The sequence below is a fragment of the Zonotrichia leucophrys genome, chromosome 2 (genome assembly GCF_028769735.1).
Source record: "Zonotrichia leucophrys gambelii isolate GWCS_2022_RI chromosome 2, RI_Zleu_2.0, whole genome shotgun sequence".
In the NCBI taxonomy this organism is placed as follows: domain Eukaryota; kingdom Metazoa; phylum Chordata; class Aves; order Passeriformes; family Passerellidae; genus Zonotrichia; species Zonotrichia leucophrys.
The window spans coordinates 81,377,893-81,399,750 of NC_088171.1; the positions used below are offsets into that span (position 1 = coordinate 81,377,893).

General features: G+C 48.3%; 1 protein-coding gene across 3 annotated transcripts; it reads left to right on the forward strand.

The window, feature by feature from the left end:
- Positions 1-516: 516 nt before the first annotated feature.
- On the forward strand, positions 517-21,079 carry LOC135443219 (serine/threonine-protein kinase SBK2-like). 3 transcript variants are annotated; one of them, XM_064703442.1, is made up of 4 exons: positions 517-599; positions 18,753-18,948; positions 19,636-19,838; positions 20,095-21,079. In XM_064703442.1, the coding sequence occupies exons 2-4, from the start codon at positions 18,762-18,764 to the stop codon at positions 20,662-20,664; spliced, it is 960 nt and encodes a 319-aa protein (XP_064559512.1). In that variant the 5' UTR covers positions 517-599; positions 18,753-18,761; the 3' UTR covers positions 20,665-21,079. The 3 variants fall into 3 exon arrangements, with proteins under 3 accessions (XP_064559512.1, XP_064559514.1, XP_064559513.1); XM_064703444.1 differs by lacking the exon at positions 517-599 and adding an exon at positions 11,767-11,884 and having other exon boundaries at positions 20,095-20,808; XM_064703443.1 differs by lacking the exon at positions 517-599 and adding an exon at positions 12,801-12,892 and having other exon boundaries at positions 20,095-21,064.
- The last annotated feature ends 779 nt before the right edge of the window (positions 21,080-21,858 follow it).

The following is a 21,858-nucleotide window of genomic DNA, read 5'->3' on the forward strand; positions in this document are numbered from 1 at the left end:
CCAACTTCTCACCTGGACCTTGGACCTGTTCTGCCACCACAAGCTCACCTGATGATCTGGACTCTCAGTTGAACCCAAGTCCATCCCTGGGCCTGCATGCTCCTTGTAGGAAACTTGGACAAGACTTGGCTGGAGAGACTTTGTCCTGCCAGTCTTTTCTCTCTTGTCTCCTGGATCCCAGATGCTAAGGAACAGTTGTCTCATCTCTCTGTCCTGACAGAAGAAAACTTTCCCAGTAACACATGTTGTCCCTGGCCCACCACCCAAGTCCACTCTTCTTCTGTAAGTCTGTCCTTTTTTCCTGCAAGACCTCACTACAACTCATCTCTTCCCAGTATTGTGGAGGAATAGAAAGTAAGAAAATAGTGCAGAAGAATAGTGCAGAAGGTAGTCTCACACCTGAGGAGTTGCAGCTGTACCAATCACCAAAGGTTAGGAACAGGCCTGCCCTTAGTAGGCCACAGCTGTGTCAATAAGAAGATGAGTGCTACAAAAGAGTGGGTTAGCTGGGTGAGGAGAGAGATGGAGTTTGTTGGTTGGGCTGTGAAGATAGTGGAGTCAGTGCTGTGAGGAGCTGAACATGAGAAATCACTGAGAAGGTATGGAACTTTTGAAATGAGTTGATAGCACAGTATCTATCGTCAAACCATCTAGAGCCCGAGCCAACTCAGCCTCCTGGAGTGGCACCGCCTTACCAGGCCAAGGTGGGAGCTGCAAGCTGACTTGCCTCCTGAACAGTCCCTGCCTGTAACTGTGCTGGCAAATAAGCCATTAATTTTTGGGGAGAAGGCTGATTTACACTGTGGTTACAGGATATTTGATATTGTTTTAAGCCCTGGAGGACAGGCTAGGAGAGATGAAAAAGATTAAAAATACAGCAATTGTGGATCCCTGTCCCTGTGCTAGGCTGGAAGGGCACTGCCCCAGCATTGCTCTGAGGCACTGGGAGCAGTGCTCAGGGATTCCATTGGATTAGCACTGCCTCTTGCAATCATTCTGCACCCAATGCACCTAACAGCAACATGAAGGAAGTAGGTTGAAGTGGGACTGAGCAGAATGCTTTGAAGCAGATGTGGTGTTCAGTGGCTGACCAGAGGTTTCAGGTGTGAGGGGTTTTTGACAAAGATGGGGAACACAGCTGGGAAGCACTTCTGGGGAGCAGGGCCCAGGCTCAGTGTGACTGTTGTGTTAGCTGGGAAGCGAGGTGGGACATTGTGCGGCATTGCCAGGAAGGCGGCCAACAGATTCCTCAGTGATGGGGTAGCACTGAATGACCTCAGAGCACAAATGGTCTGTGCAGCTGGTGGACTCCTCTGAGCACCCTGTCTGTGCCAGGGAGAGTGCAGGGCCCCAGCTCTCCTGGGAGGCAGCCCACACCTTGTAGTACCCTGCACACTGGCCTGCCTGCTGAGGCTGGGCAGGAGGAAAGTGTTGGTAGCTCACAGAATTATTAATAGAAGAAGCAGAAGGGCAATAGGGAAAATTAGAGTGGTTCCCCAGCATCAGGCACAGAACCAGATCTGAAAAAGCTGAGCAAAATTTCGTGTTGGAAATGAAGGGATCATGACTGCTCTGAAAAGCTGCTATCACAGATGTTCTGAGTAAATGCTTGTGGTCAGTTTGAAAATATGGGGACAAACGAAACATTGCCATAGACTACAATATTAAAAGAGCAGTGCCATTTTAGGCCCTTTAAGTAAAGGAGCCTGACATTCATATTACAGCAACTTTCACACATACCCCTTCTGATGAGCCTCCACACCTCCAAAGAGTGCTCTGTTTGGTCCAAATGGCATCAAATCTTCCTCTCCCTAAATGCTTTTGGAGCCTCTGATAATATAGAATGGGAAGTAAAGACCTGTGTGGGGCTGGGTCACCCTGAAACAGGAGTACAGACCTCCTCACCCAGCTGCTGTGGAGATCACCAGAACCATTAGCCAGGGACATTGTGAAAAAGGGTTCGTGCTAAAGTCAACACCTGAGAAACTGTGTCCTGCTGAAACTGTGTTGAGAGAGCTAGTTCCCTCCGTGGTTCTTAGGGTACTTTCTGGAACATGGTGGATTTCTCTTTGGAAGGGCAGTATTCTTTTGCAACCATACATCTGCCACCATCTGACTACAGAGCACTCTCTGTTAGGAGATCAGACCTGATCCTTTAGAGCTGTGTATGCCTGTACTTGAAGAGCTGCTGCTGTTCTGATGTGTGTATGCTGAGGATGAGCAATAAGGGGAAAGAAGGATGAAAAGGAGAACCCTTCTTGACTATGTCCCTTTACTGTAGTTGCTTTAGTCCAGCTGTTCCTCATGTAGTTGCCACTGCCATGACTTTGTGACACTGGCTGCCATGTCTGGCTCTTGGAAATTTTCATGCTTTATTACTTTTCTGTGTACTGCCTATTCTGAGCCAGACATGCAAGACACAGGATATTCAGCATGCTAAACCAACCATAATTCAGAGGATGAAAATGACACATTTTCATACAGTGTTTGTTATGTATCATAGGCCATCCCCAATGCTTGCATATGTCACTGCAGTGGGTTGACTCTGGCTGGATGTTGGACACCCACCAAAACTCCTCTATCACTCCTTCTCCACTGCTGGACAGGGGAGACAAAATATAATGAAAGGTTCATGGGTTGAAATAAGGACCAGGAGAGATCACTCATCAATACTGTCACAGGCAAAACATGCTTGAATGAGAGATAATAATTGAATTTATTTCTAACAAAATCAGAGCAGGATCATGAGAACTAAAATAAGACCTCAAAAACCACCTTCCCCACAACCCCCTATCCTTCCTAGCTCTACGTCCTCCACAGCCCGGGACCAAACTTTCCAAGACACTCAGGCAGTTTTGGTTACATCATGTTTCCATGTTCTCTCAGTGTTGTGGTGTGTTGCAATATCCTGTTTTACCTTCTCCCTTCCCCCTCGCCCCTCGCTGAGTGTGCCCTGTCAATCAGGCTAACATACCAGCAAGGCGTCGTGTGATAGGTGTCCCTAGTACCTTGAGACCCTGCCCCTTCACCTGGTTGGTGACTCACCTGTCCCCTCCCCTTCCCCTGTCCTGAGCTTAAAATGTGAATGAGACCATGCGGCTTCATTCTGTTACCAGCAGTGGCCCAGTGCAGACGTATCTGTACTCATGGAATAAACATCTGGCTACCTTCTAGCAGAATCCATTCCCTTTCTCTCCACCATCGCCAGAAGCTCTCTCCTGAGGAGAACGGAGTCCTGTCTTGTGCCCCGCTGCACTTTGCCGCCAGCCAAGGTACCTCTGGGGTTAAACACCACAGTGCTGCCTCTGGCCAAGCAGCGAAGGTCAGAACTGGCCTAGGCACCATCTAACTGGTTATATTGGGATACATATTCCAATATATTGGCGTCCCTGTGGGTGGCTCGACTCTGCAGCCCGAAAAAGGACTCGCAGTTCCTCAGAGAAGCTTCTGCCAGCCGTGCATCCAGCTGAAAGGAGCCTGGTTTCAAGACTCCCAGCTAGAGACTTTGGGAATACTCCCAGAAAAAGTTTCGTGGACTGTTCGGTGCCTTTGGAAAGCCCTGCTTCATTGTGGTGAACAGATTTTCCAGAGGAAGAAAAGGGTAGCTTCTCTTGCACCCAGAGAGAGGTCCTTTTCCGGTGGAGAGCTGCCTGCCTGTACCCAGCCTACAGCTTCCATTTCACGTGAGTATCTCTGCTTTCGGTAGAGCAGAAGCTCAAAAACAGACTCTGCCGCGAGTTCTGTTCCTTTTTTGCCTTTGCATTTTGGCTGCGCAGCCCCACAGACGAGAATTCATAGCGTTCTAGTTTAGCTTTCCTGCTGCGTGTTTCACTGTTTTTTAGAATTCGCGCCGGAGCGGGATTGCTCTCTGCCCTTCCCCCCCGGCTCAGCAGCGTGTTCAGACACGTGTTAGGAGCCTCTCTTTCTCTTTCTCTTGGCGGGGGGGGGGGGGGCTCTCTTTCCACGTGGCCGGGGGACCTGCGGGGTCGGGCGTGCTCTGCACACGCGGCGGCGGGGGGGGGGGCGTCCCGGTTTCGGCTGCCACGTGGCGTGGCTGCTGCCTCTGCTCCGCGGGGGGGTTGCATTCCACCGCGGGGGAGGCTTTGTTTCTGCCTCTGTTCGGCAGGGCGTGCTCTGCTGCTGCCCGGGAATTTTAAAAGCAGTATATACAGCTGCATTGTGAAGCTTTTGTCTGCTCGTTATCGCTTTCTATCTGTGGTTTTTTTTAGAAATTGGTAGCTGATTTTAGCTTTGTTTTTGGTCAGGCGGGATTAAGTACTTTGCTTTTTAACATGGGTTCCAAACTTAGCATTGTACAAAGGGGAGTGTATTATCATATTGTTAGCATTTTAATCAAGAGTAATGTGAAATTCTCTAAAGGAAAATTGAAACAGTTTATAAGATGGCTTTTTCTGCAGTTCCCAAACATTTCCCCTGAAGAAATCCACAATATTCAATTCTGGGATAAAGTTGGGAATGAATTGATAACCTTAGGACAATCTGGCAAATTACCCTCAGCTAAATTTGTGTTCTGGAGTTTACAAATTCGAACAGCATTGCTCAAACAAAAGGAAATGGAGAAAAAGCCAAATGTAAAGCCATGTGCCTCTGCTCTCCCTGCTCCTCCCTCTCCCTCTAAAACCCCTAAACCTCTTTCCCCAAAAAAATCCCGAGCACGTGTTAGCTTTTCGGAGAGCAGTGATGTCCAAAATGGCCCCCAGTCCCTAGGGGGTGCACAAGATGGTGGGTGCCACGTGGCATCTTCCCAAACCTGGTCTTCTTCTTCCCAAAATCCTCTTAAGCATCCCAAAATTCCTGCCCCATCCCCCTCTCCTCCTGTTCCTCGTGACACCTTCCCCCCTCCCCCCGCCTTTCCTGCAGTACCCTCAGCTCCGCCCCTCTACTCCTGCCAGGGGGCGGCTGCTGACGTGATGTCACCAGGTGACCCCGCCCTCTGTTCCCACGGTATCCCCGCCCCCTGCCAGCCCCTTGACCCCACCCCTTGTTCCCACGGTTTCCCCGCCCCTTGCCGGCTCCCTGTCCCCGCCCCCTCCCCGGGTTCCCACGGTGGGGACACACCCACTGCCTGTCCCCAAACCTGTAGCTGTGACCCCAATGCTTCTGATTCAAGGGATACAGAGCAGGGGACAGCAGACCCAATGCATGGTGCCATGTTGTCACTGGCCCCTGTTACGTTTCAGCCTGCAGCTCAAGCTGGAGCAGCCCCAACTGCTAATTGGAGTTCTTTTGGACGACAATTGATTAAAGAGATCTGTAAATCTCATAAAGAATATGGTCCACACAGTTCATATTTCCGTGGCCTTTTAAATTCTGAATTAAGTAGGACTATTGTGGTTCCACATGATTTAAAACAATTGTTTTCATGTCTCATGACATCCACGGAATTCAAATTATGGGAATCAGCATTGAAACAACTGCTAAAAGATGCTCTCCCAAGCTTACAGGCTGATCCAAACACAGCAAAAGACAACAATGGTAACCTTATTACTATTGACCACCTCTGTGGTGAGGGTCAATGGTCTTCTCCCTCAGTCCAAGCTGCTGCAATTCCTGCAGAAACACTTGAGAAAGTAAAGGAAGCAGCTGAAAAGGCATTCTTTTCCCTCCAACCTGAGGGGCCTTTTGAGCCCTATAGTAAAATCAAACAACTACCATCAGAGCCTTTTGTGAAATTTGTAGAAAGGCTAACTAGAGCCATTGAAATACAAGTTAAAAAGGAAAATGCAAGGGAAGCAATTTTAGAAGAAATAGCGTTCACAAATGCAAATGAACAGTGTCGAGCAGCAATCCTGAGCCTTCCTATGGAACCTTCCCCTACATTAAAAGATATGCTTCTAGTCTGTAACAGGAAAGTGCCTCTGATGAGTGTTGCTGAAGACTCCAGACCAAGGCTGCTGCCAAGACCACCTCAGCGTGTTGCTGTTGCCAGCCCTGCACCTTCTCTTTCAGCACAGCAGTACCCTGGGCAGCAGCGGAGACCGGCAATGGTTGAGCCCACTAAACCATGCCTGCTTTGTAATAAGCTAGGGCACTGGAGTAACCAGTGCCCCTGAAAAGGGAATTTGATGAATTTAAAAATAGCAGGGGAGGAGAACTGCAAGCCCTCCCTGGGGGTCAACAACAAAAAAACGAAGAATAAAGCGCCAGCCTGCCAGGCGTGCAGACATAAAAGGAGCAGGCCAAGAGAATAAGGGTAGTAAAATAAATCAAGCGCGCGATAATATTAACATTTGTGTAAGTGAAGCAGGTGCTTCAAAGACCAAGTCCGCTAGTCCACTGTTAAATGTGAAACAAAATAACCTTTGTTATGATTTAAGTGATTCTGTATTAACCGCATCTTCTGTCAATGAGCCTTACAGGTTGCAGCTGACAGAGTCACTCCACCTGAAGGACACTGACTGGCATTTTGTCTCTGTAAATCCTGAACAGAAGGGTACTTGGAACCAAATTCGTTGTAAGTACATCATCACTGGGGACAAAAACACACCACAAGAGATCGAAATTGCTCCGGGACTGACAACATCAGATCCCAAGCAATTTGTTCTCAGCCTGCACTGTTTCCACCCACCCCTGTTTCTTCCCAAGGGACAAATTGTTGCTCAAGCTATCCCTGTGCCATCTTTACCTGAAAATGTCGATAAACAAGGGCCCACAGTCGCCCGGGTCCAAGTTATTGGGACAGATAAACCCAAATTGTGGTGCAATGTCAGTGGGGGTGGGGAGTCTAAATGCATTGAAATGCTTGTAGACACAGGTGCAGACTGCACAGTGATTCCAGTACAAGACTGGCCAGCACACTGGCCTTTACAAAATGTTGCTGGTCACCTTCGAGGTGTAGGAGGTCTGCAATTGGCAAGGCAATCCAAAAGCATTATTCAATTCGAGGGTCCAAACGGACAATTGGCAAATATCCGTCCATTTGTGTTAGATTATTCAGAACCTTTGTTAGGGAGAGATTTAATGGCCCAGTGGGGTGTCACAATTAATAGTCCAGACTCTCCACAGCATTTTTGTGCAGCAGTCATTAAACAACAGCGCCCCACCCAAAAACTTAAGTGGAAAACAGACGAACCAGTTGATGTGAAACAGTGGCCACTCAGTAAACAAAAAATAAAAGTGCTTGAGGAACTAGTACAAGAGCAACTAAGAAAGGGCCACATTGTAGAGACCATGTCCCCATGGAACTCTCCGGTGTTTGTCATCCAAAAAGCTGACAAAAAGAGGTGGCGACTTCTCTGTGACCTCCGACAAATTAATAATGTAATTGAAGATATGGGTTCTCCCCAGCCTGGTATGCCATCCCCAACAATGCTTCCTCAAGATTGGAAATTAGCTGTTATTGATATTAAAGATTGTTTTTTCCAAATCCCATTGCACCCTGACGATGCACCGCGTTTGGCATTCTCAGTCCCTTCTATCAATTCAGAAGCTCCTATGAAAAGGTACCATTGGACTGTTCTTCCTCAGGGCCTGAAAGTATCTCCAGCTATCTGCCAGTGGTATGTCTCTTCCCTGCTTTCCCCAGTGCGTGCAGCTGCAGAGAAGGCCATCATCTACCATTATATGGATGATATCCTTGTGTGTGCCCCCAATGATGATTTACTAACACATGCGCTTGACCTAACGATCGATGCATTGATTGTTGCAGGGTTCGAGCTCCAGGAACAGAAAATTCAAAAGATGCCACCTTGGAAGTATTTGGGCTTAGAAATTGGAAATAGGACCATTGTTCCTCAAAAACTAGAAATCAATCCAAGGATCAAGACCCTTGCGGATGTCCACAAGTTGTGTGGGTCTTTGAATGGGTAAGACCATGGCTTGGTCTGACTAATGAAGACCTTGCCCTCTTTTCAATTTACTGAAAGGGGGAGAGGACCCAGGTGCTCCTAGGTCTATTACCCCAGAGGCACGGAAAGCTCTAGAAAAGGTTCAGATTGCAATGTCCACAAGACAGGCCCACCGATGCCGGCCTGACCTGCCATTCAAATTTATCATCCTAGGTAAGTTGCCACACCTCCATGGAATTATTTTCCAGTGGGAGGAAAAACAAACACCTAAGGCAAAGGACACACCAAAAAAGGACCGGGACCAGAGGGACTCTCTCTTGATCATAGAATGGGTTTTCCTCAGTCACAAAAGGTCCAAGAGGCTGACAAAGCCTCAAGAGCTGATAGCAGAACTGATCCGGAAAGCAAGGACCCGGATCAGGGAGTTAGCAGGATGTGATTTTAAGTGCATTCACATTCCAGTTGAGTTAAAATCAGGTCAAAATACTATGAAAATACTGGAACAATTGTTTCAAGAAAATGAAGTGTTGCAGTTTGCTCTGGATTCCTACTCAGGACAATTTTCGGTAGCACGGCCCGCTTGCAAATTGTTTGAACAAGATGTTCAATTTACTTTAAAATTAAGAACTGCTCTAAGTAGGAGACCTTTAAAAAGGGCTCTGACTGTCTTTACAGATGCGTCCGGGAGGTCCCACAAGTCTGTTATGACTTGGAAAGATCCTCAAACCCAGCAGTGGGAGACGGACATTGCTGAGGTGGAAGGTTCACCTCAGGTTGCTGAATTGGCTGCAGTTGTTAGGGCTTTTGAAAGGTTCTCAGAACCATTTAATCTGATTACAGACTCTGCATACGTGGCAGGAGTAGTATCCAGAGCAGATCAAGCAATACTGCAAGATGTATCTAACATTGCACTTTTTGAATTGCTTTCCAAACTGGTAAAGTTAGTCACTCACCGAGAGCAACCCTTTTATGTGATGCATGTCAGGTCACACACTGACTTGCCAGGGTTTATTGCTGAAGGCAACAGAAGGGCAGATGCTCTTGCTGCGCCTGCAGTGATGGCCACTCTCCCAAATGTTTTTGAACAGGCAAAAATCAGCCACCAGCTTTTCCACCAAAATGCACCTGGCCTGGTTCGCCAGTTTAACATCACTCGAGAACAGGCCAAAGCGATTGTGGCCACGTGCCCAAATTGCCAACAACATGCACTCCCTACAGCTGAGTACGGGAGCAAACCCAGGGGACTGAACAGTTGTGAACTGTGGCAAACAGATGTAACACACATACAGGCTTTTGGACGGCAGAAATATGTTCATGTTAGTGTAGATACCTTTTCTGGAGCGGTCTATGCTTCTGCCCACACAGGAGAATCATCTATTGATGCTATTAAGCACCTCTTACAGGCTTTTTCTTTCATGGGCATCCCCAAGGAGCTGAAAACTGATAATGGGCCTGCTTATAGATCCAAGGAATTCGGGAGCTTCCTGCAGCAATGGGGAGTAGAGCACAAAACTGGCATCCCCTACTCCCCTACAGGTCAAGCCATTGTAGAAAGAACTCACCGTGATATTAAAAGGGTCCTGGACCAGCAACAACAGGTTCTGAAGGTAGAACCTCCCCACATCCGGTTATCCAGGGCGCTATTCACAATAAATTTTCTGAATTGTTCTTTTGACAGCCTGAACCCTCCCATCCTACGCCACTTTGGGGGGAACAGTCACAGGTTGATGAAAGAAAAACCTCCAGTTTTAGTAAAGGACCCTGAGACTTGGAAAATGGTGGGACCTTACAAATTGGTTACTTGGGGACGTGGATACGCCTGTGTGTCCACCCCCTCTGGTTTAAGGTGGGTTCCTTCCAAATGGGTAAAGCCCTATGTTCCCAAAGTCTCAGAGAAATCTGCAGAAGCACCCCAGGTTGCTCACGCTGCCTGGAGAAGAAAACGCCGCGCACGTTCTCTGGAGGAAATTCCATTTAAGCCTCCTATCTGGAATAGTTTGTAATATATGTTTGTCTCAAGTTTTTGTACCAGTTTAGATCCCACTGTTCGTGTGTAGCCTCGAGACGTCATGAGACCGAGCCTGCTTCTCGTCCTACTCGTGATCATCCCACCTGCAATCTCCTACATAGTCCCAAACCACGTATGGACTACCTTGACAAAGGCTCTCAGACATCAACAGAGAAACTGACAACGAGCTGAATGGACTTTTCAATGGCTGGGGACTCTCGGGCTGGTTGGGATCTATTCTGAAAACTGTAATTTTAGTGCTGTTTATTTTAGTTGTAGTTATTGTAGTTTTTAGCATTGTTTTTGGAGTAATCAGACGCATGGTTCTCAAGTTAATCTCAAACTCATCTCCCCCTCCTGAAGTCTACCATTTGGAAGCCCTCAGTGCTCCAGTGGATGACCTGGAAGCCTCAGTAGAATCATTCTGCACCATAAACACAGCCCTCTTCTTTTTAAACAAAACTAGGGGGAGATGTTGTGGTGTGTTGCAATATCCTGTTTTACCTTCTCCCTTCCCCCTCGCCCCTCGCTGAGTGTGCCCTGTCAATCAGGCTAACATACCAGCAAGGCGTCGTGTGATAGGTGTCCCTAGTACCTTGAGACCCTGCCCCTTCACCTGGTTGGTGACTCACCTGTCCCCTCCCCTTCCCCTGTCCTGAGCTTAAAATGTGAATGAGACCATGCGGCTTCATTCTGTTACCAGCAGTGGCCCAGTGCAGACGTATCTGTACTCATGGAATAAACATCTGGCTACCTTCTAGCAGAATCCATTCCCTTTCTCTCCACCATCGCCAGAAGCTCTCTCCTGAGGAGAACGGAGTCCTGTCTTGTGCCCCGCTGCACTTTGCCGCCAGCCAAGGTACCTCTGGGGTTAAACACCACAGTGCTGCCTCTGGCCAAGCAGCGAAGGTCAGAACTGGCCTAGGCACCATCTAACTGGTTATATTGGGATACATATTCCAATATCTCAGTGTTGACTTTGACCAACATCTTGTTTGCCAGCTGGACAAAATGTGTGTGGTGTATGTGAGAGAGGTGTAGGTGTTAAATTACAGAGGTCCTGAAATGCACTGGTGTGGACTTCATTAGCAGTGCAGCAGCTCTGGGGCCTCCAACAGCTGTCCTGTGCCCAGTGCTCAGGGAGTGGAGTTCAGGGATTCTCAAACATGCATGTGATACACAGTACGTGACATATTCCCTGGTAATGAGCAATGCAGGACAAGCCCTGTGGATGAATGGCAGGTTAGGAGCAAGCCCTCAGTGAGATTGCAACTTGTCAGTGCTCTCCAGGTAAGGCTGTGGAAGAGGTCTCTTCTCTAAACTAAACCCCTCAGCAGGTCCCCATCTCAATAGGAATGGATAATGTAGGGATTCTGCCTCTCAAAAAATTAACTGGAAAATAAGGAAGACTACTGTATTTTGTTCCTATATCTGGAAGCATATTTAAGATAGTGACTGGAGAGGAGAGAGGGACTGGGGGAGTCAGGGAACCTGGGCTGCTTTCCCAGCACTGTGTTGTTACTGTAAATTATAGCAAGTCCCCAGGGACATTTTTCAGTTCTGACTGGTGTCTCAAGTAGAGCTAAAAGTCTCACACTTTCCACCAGAAGACTAGATTATACAGGGTCTCTGTTCCTGGAGAGGAGTGGTTACACTACACCATTTATCCCAGTGCTGAGTTCTTGGATATTGGATAGGTTTCTTTGGTACACTCCCATCACCCCTAGCTATAATGTTCCTGCCTGTAGGGACTTTGCACATTGAAGGCTGTTCCCAATCACAGCTTTCAGAATGCGTGTGAAGGCACAGGCTTGAATGGCACAAGACCTTTAGGTCATCAGCAAAACAATCTCACTCCCCACCCCTTATCCAGAAGCAGAGGGACAGCTGGGAGCCTGACTGTGCTATTCCTCTTGCCCTCTGATTTGCAGCTCCTCTGAGTGGTAGCAGACTGGCTCTTCATAGGCCTGTGCCAGCAGTCCAGTGCATCTCACCTTGTTACCTTTCTGTGAGGGCAGAGCACTGAGTGACAAGCCCTTGGCATAATTATTCTCCCTTCTGAGATCAGGTGAGAAGGTTCAGTCCTGTGCTGGATACCCAGAGTATTTTTTGGGGATGCTCTTTTCTCTTTGACTGTCTTTCACCTCTCCCAGCCTTCCTCCCAATTCTCTGACCCCAGGGAGTGCCAGGGCTCATCACTACAAGTGCCCAGCAAGGCTCTGGCTCTAGGGAACAGAAAGCCGGCCCTGTGATACACCCAAGTCATCGGTGCTTCAGATACACAAACTGATCCACTTCCTTGAGAAAAAAAAAATAAAAAATCAGTGTTTAAGAGCCAAGATGCAGGGCCTGCATGGTGTCCATGCATCCAGGAGCTGTTTTCATGTCCATGCTGAAATGGAAGAAGGAAGACCTTGGCACAGGACTATGCTCTGGGGCAGGTACTACTCACAGTTATCATTAATAATTTCAGCTCCACCACCATGCTCTGCAGTATTGGTGTGTGTGAGGACCCTGAGCCATTGGGTCCCAAGAAGGGTTTTGAGCCAGCCATGGTTTGTGCCTGGTCTCTGATGCTCTCTGGCACGGGCACCTTTGGTAGCCAAGGAGGTCGTTGTGAACCCTGCCATCGGGAACACACTCCTACTTGGCACAGCCCTGGAGCAAGGACCTTGTTCCAGCCCAGGGAGCTGCTTTGCTCCTTCAGCTGTAGCGAAAGCCCAAGCTGGAGCAAAGGGCTGCACAAAGTGGGTCTGCCAGTGGCTCCCCGGGGGTTTATAATGTTATGGCTAGAGCAGAAACAATCCCGCCCCGACTCCTGAAACACATCCTCCTCCATTAAGCGGGTAGCGGGATAGTCCTTTCCTTCTCCCTTTCCCCTCTTTCCTTCCCTCCGGGAGGTCACCTTCAGCAGGGAGGCAGCGTGCCCCCAGGCCCAGAGCCATGGGGACGGGGCGGAGCGTCACGCTCGGCCCCGCAGCTCCTGGCAGCCCGCTGCGGCTGCTGGCGCAGGCTGAGCCCGGCGGCTGCGGCGAGGGGAGCGCGGCTGGCTGGCTGCGCTGCGCTGCTGGACAAGGTGAGAGGCTTAGTGCAGGCGGAAGGGAAGTCACAGCAGTGGCAGGATGAAGGACACTGGACAGGCGTGTAAAAGGGGCACCCACCCCTCTCAAACAGGTTTTGGAGACTCGAGCGTGGTGTGGCGGCACATTGCGGAGCGCACCCGCTTCCCGCAGAGGGCTGATGGAGAGCTCCTTGGTGGCTTTGCCCTGGAAGGTCGCTTTGTGTCCACTTGTGTTCGGTGGGATGGTGCTGCGCTCCTGGCGGGTTGGTTGGGAGAAAGGTGTGATCTGGCTCGGTCCCAGTGAGATTGCTGCCGGTTTCTGTCCGAGGAGGCTGCTGTGCGGAGCCCGTGGTGCGCTGCGTGCTCCCGAGAGGCTTGCGGGGCTCTCCGGGGACACTGCTGGGTGTCTCTGCCCAGAACAGCAGCTCTGCTACCGGCACAGTCATGCCGTTCTCTGCAGCGAGATTATGCACTAGCCTGCTGACCAGTTTTAGAAAGAAGCTCATAAATCTTCCAGCAATAAGGCCACAAGCAAGCGTTGCGGTAATCTGTTCTTATCCCTTGTTGTATTAAATGTGGTTTGAGTTGCCTCGCACAGGGTGACAGGTTTGCACCAGAGTGGAACTTCTGGGGAAATAAAAAAAGATGCCATTCTTGAACCAAAAGTTACGAAGATGGAAGGATATTCTTCCACAATGTTTGATGAGATTTTTAGGGGCAAATATCCTTCTTCACAGAATGTGCACCACAGCGGAGGTCTGAAATGGCCTCACTTCAGCTTCATCTATTGGTTTTATTATAATGCTTCTGCCTAACTGGGAGAGCCCTTTTTAGTGAAATTCCAGTACTCTGAAAAGTGTATACAGATGATAGAGTAACTTCTCCACTATCTGTTTGATAAGTTACAAAGACAGCACGCCTGGAAGTTTCCCCTGTAATTTTCAGCCCTCTTGCCATTGTCATGACTTTCTCTTGTCCTTTTTCTGTCAAACTGGGGACACCAGAGGTAGCTTGCTCAACTGTGGGCTCACCGATATCATTAAAATGACAGAAAACATCCAGTAACTGGTTCTCTTGATCTATCAGCCTCCAGAAGAGTTCAGGAAATTTACTCAGGCTTTCTTCATATCAATATATTTTTAACATTTCAAGAAACATCATAAAAAGGTAGATAAAAAAGAATACAAAGGAGAGCAAATGGAAAAATAAATTTATAATAAAAATACAAATTCCACTGGTGTGTGATATTCTCAATTGTGCAGAAGCTGTTAACAGGTGGCCAGCTCTTCAGAAATACAGCTTCCCTAACTCAGCTGATTTTTGGAGATTAAATTTCAGACTGTCTCATTGCATCTGTATGTAGGAACCTCTGCAGAAACTGGAGTTCACTGTAAGAGGCACATGGCCTCAGAACAGATCTCTTCTTTTGTTACAATCATCTCAGCCTACGTGAAACTGAACAGCTGTCTCTACTTTTTTTTTCTTGTTTGTTTTCTTTTGTTTACAGTGAAGCTTACTTTCTTAATTTAGCATCTGGAAAATGTTAGTTTGCCTCTCACTGCTGATGTTTCCTGCATCTGAATCTTTTCAGGCATTCTCTTTAGCAGAGTGAATGCAAAAGAGAAATCTGTAACATTGATCTGTTATGCTCTTAGACTTGTATCTGTAACATTAAGATGTGTATCTATCTCACTGTAGATTATTTCTACTGCAATTCTGTATCATCCAATGTTTTAAGGCCTGCAAAGGCAGTGAAGCTATTCCAAATCTGCATTTCTGGATTTATGTAGTGCCCGTTAAGCAGCATGAAGAAACTAGATGTGTCTGATTAGTATGACTTTTTTTGCGTTTTTTCCCCCCCCTGTTACTCATCCAATGTCAGACTAAAATCCTGACTTCTTTGGTCATTTGGAATGCTTTTGTATCTGTGTATGTGTATGCATGTACACAGTTGCAGTTTTACCAAGCAACGCATTGTCTACCCAAACCCTTTTTTGTGCCATTTGCAGTATTTTTCTGGATGATTTCAGTGTTTCCTTCTAGATCATTGACATAAATAAAAGTATTATGACAGAGTTAGGATTGAAAAAAATTGTGTAGGGTGAGAGCAACAATAAAATATGGCATTTTCCACTATATACTGGGCTTTTAAATAATTAATTAAAAATGTGTTGCTTCTTGGTTTAAATCAATGCCAGGATGAATTTGTACAGATAACTTTCAGGAAATGACCAGTGAATGGGACATTTCTGGCAGCTGCTGTATGAACCAATACCAGGATGAGAACTGCTTCAAACCAACAATTTAGAGGTTGGTGGGAGGTGCCTGCAGGTGGGGTCCTTACACAGCCCTGAAGCAGAAGTGTGATAACTACTGGGTGATCTGAATTATATGGTGCACTAAATCCATTTGAGCAAAATGTGCTTTACTAAACATGGTGCAAAAACATTCAGGTAAAAACCAGGCAGGCAGCACCCATAAAGGGACATGAAGAGGAAGTTGTTTTTTTCCCCACCATTCCCAGTAATTTGGAAAAACTCTGGACTCATAATGGATGTATAAGGTAGTGCAGCTTGTGTGTCAGTCCTACAAAGAAATTTTGAGGCCACAGCATGAGGCAGGGGGTAATTCTAGCTGAATGTGTGACAGGAGGCATTCCCCCCAAGACAGTCAGGGTTTTCTTTGGGAAATGGGGGGACAAAAATGATGAGACTTTAGAAAAGATCCATGAAACAGATTTGAGAGCTGGACAAGCAGACTGGACAATCTGAGACCAAGGGTCTGACAAGTAGACAGAAAGTTATTGGAAGGCATTGAACCAATAAGCAAACATAGAGCACAGAGATGCCTATTCTCAATTCAAGACATGACCACATTTTGTGGCAGCATCTTATCTGTTTTTTAAGTAACTGATGCAGGCACTACAGAAGCACAGTGTGACAGATGTTTTGTGAAGCCTAAGTAGGCATCAGTTAAATGCATAGCTTGGGCTTCAGTCTCGTAGTTTCACACAGCATAATTAATTGAAAATATATTCTCATAGCCTGTGGTCATACCTCTGACCACAGTGCATATAAACCCTGCAAGGGTCTGGAGAAATTTAACAGGTATTAGAAACCTCTTTATCTGAGAAACTTCAGCAGCAGGTTCGGTAAATTCAGATTAGGTTATCATACGAATACCTAACAGCAAGAATGTTCACACCAGCATTTATAATTGACCAACTGTCTTTGGATCAAGCCTGAATGACTTTTTGAAAGAGATGCCCCAGATGCTATTTGTTATTTGGTTTGTGTTAATGCCCTGTAGAAGGTCAGACAAGAAAATGGACCCCACATGTCATATGCTCAAGGCCATTTTTAATAGACTATCTTTGATATGAGAAGAGGCTGAAACAGCTGAAACTCTTCAGCTTGAAAAAGAGAAGGCTCAGAGGGGGACTTACTGGTGTATATAAATATCTGGTGAGGGGTAATGAAGAAAAGGGAGCCAGACTCTTCTAAGCAGTGATCATTGATGGGAGTCTCCATCTATGGAGATATTGAAGACCTGTCTGAACACCTTCCTAGACAACCTGCTTCAGCTTGAGCAGGTGACTTGGATTAGATGATCTCAAGAGGTCTCTTCCAACCTAAACACCTCTGTGATTCTGTTATTACAGCACTGCCTCTGTTATATAGGGATCACACTGTCTTTGGCTTTTGACATGTATGAAGTGTTTTTCTGCACTAAGGATATTAGTCATTTTAGTTGAAGAACCAGAATAACATTACTTGGACTAAGACATTGTATCTCCATAGGCTAGATCCCCCTTAGTTTCTCAGGTGGTTCAGAAGTATCTCGTGATGGTGTAAAGGATGTGAGCTTTTTACTGCTGCAATTAGAGATTCTTTTGAGGAAATACAGTTTCTCACAGTCAGCAGCCTGGAAACAAGAGATTTAGCAGGGATGAAGCCTGGAAATGATAGTGGAGGAAAGAAGAGGTTTGAATAGGACTCTGCCTGCTGCCTTCAGTACAGCACAGCCAAATGGTGAATGCATGCTGCTCAGGGCCCTGCTGACCTTCTCTTCAGTGCTTGTCAATCTGCAAAGGGAAAATGACATTTTAGAAGGTATCACAAGTAGGTGCAGAGCATCTAGACAAACTCTACTCAGCAGTGGTCCAAATTTGATCCTCACTTACCTTCCTAGCTAATCACAGTGGCATCTCAAAGAAAGACCTGAACACGTCAGCTATTTTCTCAAGTATGGACTTTCTCTTGTAGTTCATGACTCCAAGGGCAGCAAGGGCCAAAGTCTGCAAACTGTTCTGGAGTGACTGCAGCTGGGGCTTCCTTCATAAGGAGCCCTGATCAGACCTGCACGTCACAGGCTGTCAAGAAACTCTACCCATATCCTCTGGATGACCTGTTCTTACAAGGTGGCCCATTCACTTTATTGCTCTACTCTTGCAAAAAAAGTAGGGGCAATTACTTGGCACTTCTGAATTGGATAAAATTTAGAAATGCAGTCAAGAAGAGAGGGAAGGGAAGAGGAGCTTCCCCACAAACAGTCTCAGGCTCCTGTAGAAATCCAGCATTGTTGTAGATTTCCCAGGTTTAAATAATTATTTTTTTTCCATATTTCTGTATTTTGAAGAATGACTGGATTTAGCAGCAGTGGGGCTCCTTTGCAGAAGAGAGATGTGGACATTCTGGAACAAATCCAGATTGTGAAGACAGTTAAGATGTGGGAGTATCTCTCATTGGAGGAGAGGGTAACAGAGCTGGGACTTCATTAGCCTCAAGAACAGAAGGCTTGAAGGGGTCATCTGATGCAAATGAATACCTGCAAAAACAGACAGCCAGGTGTATCACAGTATCATCTGATACTGAGTGACAGAACTAGAGACAGTGGGCCTGAAACAGAATTTCTTTTTAAGCATAAGTTAAAATCTTTTTTACCACAAAGGTGATTAAACACTGAAACAGGTTACCCAGACCAGCTGTGGCATCTCCATCCTTGTAGATATTTAAAACTGGGCTGGGGACCAGACAACCTGCTCTAGCTAACCCTCCTTTGAGCAGGATGTTGCACTAAGAGGTCTCCAGAAGTACCTTCTGGCATTTTCCATCCTGTGATTCTGGTTCTGTGACCTTGCTCCAAGGCCAGGAGGAGCTCCCAGGCCCAAAGTACCTTGTTCAGAGCACAGGGAAGTAGAAAGGGGCAGAGTGCTGCCCCAGAGGCCTTAAAATCCTGCCTTGTGGCTGGCTGGGAAAAGTGAAAAACCACTTCTCTGAAATGGGCCTGAAGCAGCTGGCTAGAGCTCAAAATGCCATTCATGTCCTAGGTTACTTCCTGTACAAGTTACTTGGCTGCACAGAGGCATGACTTTTGGTCAGAAATGTCATCAGGCATGTGAGGTACTGAGCTCCCTTTGGCTTTCCTGGGGCACTCTGCCTTTTGTCACATGTCCTAAGGGACAGATCTGTCTCATCTGCTGACTCAAGGACTTTCTCCAGTAAGCTTTAGAGATGGAATTTTGAGTAGAGAGACGAGGTCTTGCTGCTGTAGGCTAAGGAGAGCAAGGAGGGGTGACTGGGTCATACTTGAAAATCTGGGACTCTGCTAATGTTTTGCCTGTTGTCTAATATTAGGCAAAAGGATTAGGGGGCTGGAGGAGGTTCCCTTCAATAGAGAGACCTTTTCTATGATGAGGGGCTTTGCCCAGAGATGTGCTGTATAAAAGTGCAGGTTCAATTCTGGCACAGCAGCAAGAGTGCTCGGGCTCCAAGTGGCAGAAATACGCCATTGGCATGGTTTGTGTTGTATGTTTGATCTGACTTTCTCTGAGTGTGCTGTGATGTTACTGACTCTGGCTGTGGTGTTCCTGCAGCCCTCAGCGATGGCAGAGAGCTCAGCCGTGACCGCAGCAGTGCCAGAGAGAGCAGCACCCACCAAGCTGGAGGAGCTCCTGGAGATCACCGCCCAGAGCCTGGTGCGCACCGAGGTGGCTGAGCACTATGAGGTTGTTCGGGAGCTGGGCAGGGGCAAGTATGGCCATGTGATGCTAGTGACCCACAGGCAGAGAGGTAAGGAGCTGAGTGCCCTGTGAACTACTGTGCCTCTCCACTCACCGGGGCATGGGGTGGGCTGGTGGCACATTGGGGACAGACACCAGGCATGGCAGGGAGGGTCCCCAGGGAGACCAGCAGGATGGGGACCTCCCCACCTAGCTCTATCCCATGCCATCCAGCCAGGGACCAGGTGATGCCAGGGGGCAGCCCAGATTATCTGGCAAGGTTATAGTGATGAGACAGGTCCAAGGCCAAGCTGGGAAGTTAATTCATAAACCAGGACTAGGAGAGCTCACAGATATGCACCAAAATGCATGTGGTATAGATGGAAACAGCAGTCCCATCACAGGGCTCCTCAGTCACAGAGCCCCAAGCCTGATCTGAAGTGGTGCCCTAAGGCCCGTGGACAGAGGGTGTGAATGAACATCCTGGGTTGGCCATATGAGTGCCCTGACACTGCTCTTCCCCGGTAGTCCCAGCTCAGACTGAGGGGCCCAAGTATCCCGATGTCCCTACTGTGCCCAGGGCTCAAAACTCACACCAGCAGCAGTTCCTATTCCCAGACCTGTTGTCCACAGGGTATACCCACACAAGCTTTGGAACAGAGACCTCCCTGTGGCTGTGACTGTCTGAATCTGTGGCTGCTCTGTCTTGCCTTGTTGTGACTTTCAGAGGAGTCAAACTCACTCTTCCCATCCCCAGGGACTCCTATGGCTCTCAAGCTGCTACCCAAAGCCAGTACCAAGCTGCACACCTTCCTGTATGAGTATTGTGTAGCACTGTCCCTCGCCACCCACCCTGCCATCATCGGCATGTTCGGAATTGCCATTGAGTCCAGCCAGTACTATGGCTTCCTCTATGAACCAGCGCTGCACAAAGACCTCATCTCTATCATCAAACCCCGCGTGAGTGTTGCCACAAGGCCATGGGGACTGGGCTGTAGCATTTGGTCCCTCTGTAAGCTGGCTGGGTCAGAGGGAGGGAGATAAAGGCAATGGCTGTGTATCTATCTGGGGTCTGCCGCACCGAAGCAGCCTTGGGCTTGCAAGGTGAGAAATGTGAAGGTGTTTCCCAGCGCAGAGCACTGAGGTGAGAGCCCATCTGGCAGGGCTGCTGAGGTGCCCCATGTGTGTCATCCTGCCTGTCTCTCTCCCTGCCCAGGATGGGATCCCTGAGCTGGCCGCAAAGCAGTGTGCCAAGCAGCTGGTGAGCGCGCTGGAGTTCATCCACAGCCGTGGGCTGGTGTACCGTGACATCAAGCCCGAGAACGTGCTGCTTTTTGATCCCGACTGCCGGCTCGTCAAACTCACTGACTTCGGCCTCACGAGGCCCAAGGGCACCAAGCTCAAGCTGGTGGCCGGGGTAATCCCCTACACCGCCCCCGAGCTGAGCAACACTGCTGATGCCCAGGGGGTGCCCATCGACACCAGCATGGATGCCTGGGCCTTTGGGGTGCTGCTTTTCTGCCTGCTCACCGGCTACTTCCCCTGGGAGCAGAGCCTGCCAGAGGACCCTTTCTTTGAGGACTTCATGCAGTGGCAGGAGACAGGCCTGGAGAAGGACGTGCCCCGGCACTGGAGGCGCCTGACGGCCGAGGCTGCCGGCATGCTGCGGAGCCTGCTGGCTCTGGATCCCGCCAAGCGCGGCCCTGTCAGCGCCGTGCTGCGCTACGTTGGCTGCCCTTGGCGGCAGGAGGACGGACGTGGTGAGGAGGCTGCCATGAAGTCCTAGGGCAGTCCTAGGGCCTGCTCCCCACGGCAGGAAGGAGGGAAGGAGCCTGCAAGGGGCTTCAGAGTTTGGGCACCATGGTGGCTTGGGTGTGAGAGGCCGTGGTGGCCCAGAGAGCAACTTCTCTGCTGCACTGTCCCTGCTGCCACAGAGCCAAGCTCCTTCCCCAGTGGATGGCCCTCACCCCAGGACTCAGTGTTGCCCAGTGCAGCCTCCTTGTGGCTTGGAAGCATCTTTCTCTTGGAAATGACTGTGTGAAGCATCCCCCTGTTTCCTAGCCACAGGAACTCCAGGGAGTTATTTAGGCTGCAGCACCTGCTGTGCCTCAAAACAGAGCAAAATATGTACTTTGTGTTTCTGTATGTTGCTCGTTTTCCCTCACAATAAATGCCTGTTGGGACCCACTTGCTGTTGGAAAGCAGGGAGCGTGTCAGAACTTGCAGCTGTCTCAGGACAAGCTGTCCAAGGCAGGGGCCATCTCTGGATGCTGCCTGTGCCCACACCAGGACGCCTGGAGGGTGACTTCAGGCTGGCAGGGTGGAGGAGCTGGGGAGATGCCAGAATGTGGCCATGGGTGATGGCTGGGGAATGTTCATGGTTATCTCATGCCAGCCCAAACACATCTCTTCTCTTGTATTGCCTTCAGGTCCTAAGACAATGTCCTTCATGCTCCTTTAAATGCCTGGCTACCCCTCTACAAGACCTTTCTTCTCCTCTTTCCTATCACTTCTTGAACCCTTCCCTACACACACACCTCTCCTAATGCCCTGATATCATCCTAGGTGCACATTTGAATCCTGGAAAGGAGTAGCAAAGAGGGAATTAGGGGTTAGTAGCCATTTTTACTTTTCTACCTCTTTTCAATCCCCAGGATTTTGATGTTGGTAATAATCCCTTCCTGCACTTAACCTGGTCTTTTGCTGGAAACATTCACAGCTTGTTTTTCACTCTCAGGGGCTTCATAACTCCAAAACATGCAGTGTCCCAGCACTATACTTTCTAGCATTTCAGCTTTTTTTTTTTTCATGTCAGACCCTTTCTGTACACAGTCCTTCTTCTACACTTCCCCTACCTGCAGCTTTTTTTGTCCACCTTCTTCTCCCCCACTGGCATTTTAGCATGTCTTAACTTTTCTATCAATACTGCCTATCACCTGGTAAACACCTTTTGCTCATCACCTCTGTACTACTATTTTGT